The sequence below is a fragment of the Bombina bombina genome, chromosome 2 (genome assembly GCF_027579735.1).
Source record: "Bombina bombina isolate aBomBom1 chromosome 2, aBomBom1.pri, whole genome shotgun sequence".
Lineage (NCBI taxonomy): Eukaryota > Metazoa > Chordata > Amphibia > Anura > Bombinatoridae > Bombina > Bombina bombina.
Window position 1 is genome coordinate 407,992,844 of NC_069500.1, and position 6,539 is coordinate 407,999,382.

Genomic DNA, 6,539 nt, shown 5'->3' on the forward strand with positions numbered 1-6,539 from the left:
CATTTAAATAAATAAAATAAAAAAAGCACAACTTTCCAGATTACTTTCTTTTATCAGACTTGCTTTGTTCATTTGGTATCCTTTGTTGAAGAGTAAACCTAGGAAGACTCATAGGAGCTAAAGAGCATGCATGTCTGTTTAAAAGGGATACTAAACCCAAATTATTTATTTAATGATTCAGATAGAACATGCAATTTTAAGCAACTTTTTAATTTTCTATTATCAATTTTATTCAATCTCTTGCTATATTTATTTGAAAAGCAGGAATGTAAATCTTAAAAGGACAGTATACACCAATTTTCATATAACTGCATGTAATAGACACTACTATAAAACGTAAGATGCACAGCTTGGTTAGGAGTATGAAAATCAGAGCAATGTTATTTAAAAATAAGCAAAACTATACATTTAAAAAAACAACTTAATGGGCTATATAAATAGACCTGCAAAACATTTACGTAAAGAAAAAATGTGTATAATGTCCCTTTAAAAGCTGGCCCATTTTTGGTTCAGTACCTGGCGCTTGCTGATTGGTGGCTAAATTTAATAAGCAAGCGCTATCCAGGGTGCTGAACCTAAAGTGGGCCAGCTCCTAAGCTTTACATTTCTGCTTTTCAAATAAAGATAGCAAGGGAAGGAAGAAAATGGATAATAGGAGTAAATAAGAAAGTTGCTTAAAATTACATGATCTATCTGAATCATGAAAGAAAAAAAGAAAAATAAATTGGTTTTAGTATCCCTTTAACACAGCAGCAGTGGTGCAACAATGTATAACATTACTAAAAACATTGTTGCAAATACTGCAGATAAAGAGTTCTAATTACACAAGCACACCAGAGTTACTATTAACCTACCTAGGGTTCACGCTTTTAGAAAGAACACCAATAGAACAAAGCAAATTTGATAAAAGTAAATAGGAAAAATGTATATAATTGCACACTATCGGAATCCAAAAAAAAAAAAGTTTATTTTTGAGTTTACTGTCCAATCAGCTCAAAACTACATATATTCAATATGTTCATAGACAAACCTCATAGCTGTACATCAGGGTCTCTTCGTCAATCTTATCACTCTGAAGAATAGATTCCGATACAAACTCTACTCCTTCATCTACATCCATCAAGTTCTCTGCGAAATCCTCCAGCTCATCAAGAACAGCATATTCCACTTTCTTCTCCTGATCAGTTTCAGGCTCATCAGTTCTTTTAATTGCATTATTTTCAATCTCAACATTTCTAACAATATTACTGTTGCTAATACCAGCAAAAGGACAAACATGCAAGTCTCCATTGATACTTATATTATTGCAATCCATTTCTGCCTTACCCTCTGACTCCAATCCAGTATACAGGACCTTTCGGTCTTTGCTTCTGCAACTCTCTGTAAAGCTCACTCTAACCTTAACATCTTTAAGCAATTTAAGATCAGGAGTAAACCTCTTAACTGATGGGGCATGGCGGGCTGTTCTAGGACTTTGGTCACTGTTAAAGGGATCTAACATTGTAAGACGACTTGAGTATGTAGAAGATCCTTTAGTGAAGAGCTGTGTTCCGAAATCCAGTTGAAGGTCCCTAGTTGGGGTCTGTGACTGCCCATCACCACCAGAGCCAACGTCCATTACCTCTGCTTCACTGGACGTTTGCAGGGGAGGTGGTGGAGGCTCTTCAATTGGAGGCAGAGGTGGGGGTGAAACAGGAGTTGATTCCATATTTTTATTTTCATGATCTTGAGGAAGAGGACATACATTTTCACACTGCTCCACACTTCCATCACCACCAGAGCCAACGTCCAGTACCTCTGCTTCACTGGACGTTTGCAGGGGAGGTGGTGGAGGCTCTTCATTTGGAGGCAGAGGTGGGGGACAAACAGTCATATCTTTGCTTTCATGATTTTGAGGGGGAGGGGATATTGCATCACATAGATCCATATTTAATACTAATTGATCACAATTGAATAAAAAAAAATACTAACAATTATATATCTATGGCTCTAACATGCAACTGTCCAGCAATATTGATAGATGTACCATGACTTAATTAATAGGCAACACTGATGATTCTGTTAAGCTGACTACATTGCTCTTTTCATTAATGTAGACAGCCTTCAGAAATACTGTCTCTATTACTGGAAATGGCAATGTATACAGCTTAATAAGTGCAAATTCTAGGCATCTGACATCATTGTGAACCATGAAGCATTCTTCTGCCTGCAAGGAATAATAAAAAAAAGAAAATAAATATCCTTGTTTTGTAACTGTCATATATATTAAAATTTCTAACGGAAAGAAAAAAAAAAAAAAAAAAAAAAAAAAAAAAAAAAAAAAAGTACCAAGTGTATTAAAGGAACATGAAATCCAAAAAATTTATTTCATAATTTAGATAGAACATACACTTTTAAACAACTTTCCAATTTACTTCTATTATTGAATTTGCTTCCTTCACTTGTTATCCTTTGCTGAAAGGTTTATCTAGGAAATCCCTGGAGCAGCAAAGAACCTATGTTCTAGCTGCTGATTGGTGTGTGTGAAAATATATATACACACACTATATATATATATATATATATATATATATATATATATATATATATATATATATATATATATATATATATATATATATATATATATATATATATATATATATATATATATATATATATATATATACACACATACACACACATATACATATATACATATATATATATATATATATATATATATATACACACATACATACACACACATGGCCCTCGGTTTACAATGGTTCAATTTGCATTGTTTCAGAATAACAACCTTTTTTTTCCAGTCATGTGACTGCTATTGAAAAGCATTGAGAAGCAGTGCATTGATTAAAAAAAGCCAGTAGGTGGAGCTGTCCACTTGTGTTGCAGCAAAGATATGCAAGCCAAGCAAGCTGAAATTAATCAGTTTAAACAGACCTGAGCTATCGAGCAGATTTCAAAGGAACAAGATCTTCCTGTCTATAAATCAGTCCAGATTGGAAGAACTGTTTGCAGAAAAATGCAAGTAAAGTCTGTGCTGTGTGATTATTTTATTAGGTTTATAATGCGGTTTAGCAAATGTTTTTGTTCATTTAACTTAGTTTAATTATATATTCTGTGTTGTGTGATTATTTTATTAGGTTTATAATGCTGTTTAGCATGTAAAGTCTTCATTTCAAAGCTTTAAAAATAATGTATTAGGTGTTACTTATGACAATTTTGAGAGGGGCGTGGAACCTAACTCCCTCACTTCCCATTGACTTACATTATAATCCGGGTTTCAATTTACAACCATTCCTTCTGGAACCTAACTCCGACGTAAACTGAGGGATATATAGATAGATAGATAGATAGAGAGACACATACAGTCATTGGCTCACCCATGTGCTCCTTCAACAAAGATATCAAGAACATTAAGCACATTTGATTATAGAAGTAAACAGGAAAGTTTTTTAAAATTGTATGTTCTACCTAAATCATGAAAGAACAATTTTGGGTTTCATGTCCCTTTAAAGGGGCAGTAAACTTAGTGCAGAATTATATAACATTAGCTTACTAATATAAAATTTCCAGGTATTTCTACATATATTACATTAGCCATTATCATCGAAAGATGACACGCTCTAATCCGTTACAGCACGTACTATTGACCATGCAGTACTGTGTTTAAAATGATACTAAACCCAAATTTTTATTTAATGATTCAAATACAGCAGGCAATTTTAAGCAACTTTCTCATTTACACCTATTATACATTTTTCTTAGTTCTCTTTGTATCTTTATTTAAAAACCTGGAATGGAAAGCTTAGGAACCAGACCATTTTTGGTTCAGTTCCTGGGTTACGCTTGCTTATTGGTGACTAAATGTAGCCACCAATAAGCAAGCACTATCCAGGGTGCTGAACCTAAAATGGGCCAGCTTTACATTCCTGATTTTTCAATAAAGATAGCAAGAGAACAAAGACAAATTGATAATAGGAGTAAATTAGAAAGTTGCATGCTCTATCTGAATCAGGAAAGAAATAAATTGGGTTTAGTATCCCTTTAACCCCTGCAAAGCACACGACTCAGATAAGTAACTATTTCTACTGTGTTTTTAACCCCATAGCAGGGGTTAAATACACAGTAATACAGGGTCAATATGCTCTAACAGATTATATAGCATGTGAGTTTTCCAGTATAATGGCACTTTAATAAATAAAACATTTTTAGTTGTTAGATTCAATATAATTGTTTTTTTAAAAAAAGGACCAATATATTAATATACAAGATTACAATAAATATACGAGAACAAATAGAAAACGATTAGTTGCATACTAAAACGATATTAGTAACCCATAATCATGAACTGGGTTGCAATTCACTGCAGGCCCCAAGCAACAGTATGCATGGCAGCCTTAATATATATTATCCCCCTACCCTTTTTTATGTTAGTTTGAGGTTTAAGGAAGAATAAGAACATTCACTGTATGGTATTTATTGTAAATAAGAACATAAATTGAGGAGAAAAATACACACAAAACTCAAATTTCATACATGTGGTTCAGCTCTCAGATACACTAATTCAGCGGTGACAGAAGCAGGTTCAAGGAACCATTGTACGTGGAAACAACAAGGCACGTAATAAACCAGTTACACGATAAAGCAAAATTAATTATTGTTCTGTGACAATTAATTCAGATTTCTTATCTCTATCTTGCACCACAGCCTCACCTTCTTGGTCCCGATTAATAAATATCACCCTTGATGCGATCCCGCCGCCATCTTGAGCTGACCACCAGCCGGTGTTCTAAGGTATCCGTCTACTCTACTCCGTAGGAATGTGTATACCTCGTCACTTCCGATGACGTTTGTCAGCTGGTGGAGGTTTGTGGCGCTCACTGCGCCTGCGCTAGAGGCACAAACTCCTACCAACAGCTGATGAGAATACGAGCAATTATATGGTACGCGCACGTTACTGGCATGTTCTGCTCCCTCTTTCTGTCAGGTCTCATAACTGTCATAGTCTGGCTGTCCCTTCATAATTGAATCCCATTCTTAGCATAGTCTGCTTCCTTCTTCACCAAAATCCTTCTCTCCATCATAGTGTGCGGTCTTATATCTTAGGTAGCACCCTGTCATCCATAGTAGTGTCCATTGGCTGGCATAGGCTCATCTCTTCTTAACCATAGGGTCCAGCATCTATTATAGGATGATTTTAAGTCTCTTAGGTTGCTCCCTATTTTTTTTTTGCAGTTAGCTACTGTATCTTCAATAGGCTCATTTCTCCATTGTAGGGAACAGTTTCCAGCATAGTCGCACTTTTTTCTCCTGTGTTGGCGTCCCCTTTCAGAGAGTGGTTGTTCTTTCTTCATTTGTAAGATGATATGTGTGGCATAGGCTTCTTTTTGTACTTTGTAGGGTCTTGTGTCTGACATAAGTTAATGGCTTTACCTCAAGTTTATGGTCCTGTATCTGGTATAGTCTAATTTCTGCTATGTAAAGTCCCATACATATCTGGCATACAAAACCTGGTAATGGTCGGCATGCGCATTATCGATTTAGTTATAGGTTCCTGATCTAGAGATATCAGCCCCAGTATAGATTATCCACTGCAGTCACTGCCTTGTGTAGACTTCTGTCTTCCCTCTACCAGAATCCCATAATGTGTGGTATAGTCTGGGTCCCACTTCATCAAAGCTGTGTTGTAGTCTGCATCTCTCCTTTCAAAATAGCATTGGTCTTGATTACTGTAATACCCTACTTCCATATCTATGCCCCTCATTGCCATAGCCTGACACTCAGTACTTTGTAGGATCACACATGTAGCATAATTTCCCTCCCTTGTTATTTAATTTATATTTTAGTGTTGAACATGTGATGTATCCCATTGACACTTATGTGACCTGTCTTTATCTAATAGGGACATAAAATATTTTTCTGCCATCATTTCGCTCCTGGATATGTGTTGAAGTGTAATCACACAGATGTTACTAGCTTCCTTAAAGGGACAGTCTACACCAACATTTTTATTGTTTTAAAAGATAATCCCTTTATTACCCATTTCCCAGTTTTGCATAACCAACACAGTTATAATAATACACTTTTAACCTCTGATTATGTTGTATCTAAACCTCTGCAAACTGCCCCTTTATTTCAGTTCTTTTGACAGACTTGCAGTTTAACCAATCAGTGCCTGCTCCCAGATAACTTCACGTGCACGAGCACAGTGTTATCTATATGAAATATGTGAACTAACACCCTCTAGTGGTGAAAAACTGTTAAAATGCATTCTGAAAAGAAGTGGCCTTCAAGGTCTAAGAAATTAGCATATGAACCTCCTAGGTTAAGCTTTCAACTAAGAATACCAAGAGAACAAAGCAAAATTGGTGATAATAGTAAATTGGAATGTTGTTTAAAATTACATGCTCTATCTGAATCATGAAAGTTTATTTTGGCCTAGATTGTCCCTTTAACAGTTGCAGATCCTTCCTTGATGAAAGAGACATTCAAGTGTAAAAACGGAGTGTTCTATCAATGCTCCAGCTCTGTGT

At 35.3% G+C, this 6,539-nt stretch overlaps 1 protein-coding gene across 1 annotated transcript in view; it reads right to left on the reverse strand.

The window, feature by feature from the left end:
- DGCR8 (DGCR8 microprocessor complex subunit) overlaps positions 1–4,807 on the reverse strand; it is a 141,476-nt gene extending 136,669 nt beyond the window's left edge. The window contains exons 1-2 of the mRNA XM_053701901.1: positions 4,720–4,807; positions 1,031–2,206 (exon numbers count right to left, since the gene is read on the reverse strand). Coding sequence (XP_053557876.1) covers positions 1,031–1,927 — 897 coding nt within the window. The 5' untranslated portion in view covers positions 1,928–2,206; positions 4,720–4,807. The remainder of the gene's footprint in view (positions 1–1,030; positions 2,207–4,719) is intronic.
- Positions 4,808–6,539: the final 1,732 nt, after the last annotated feature.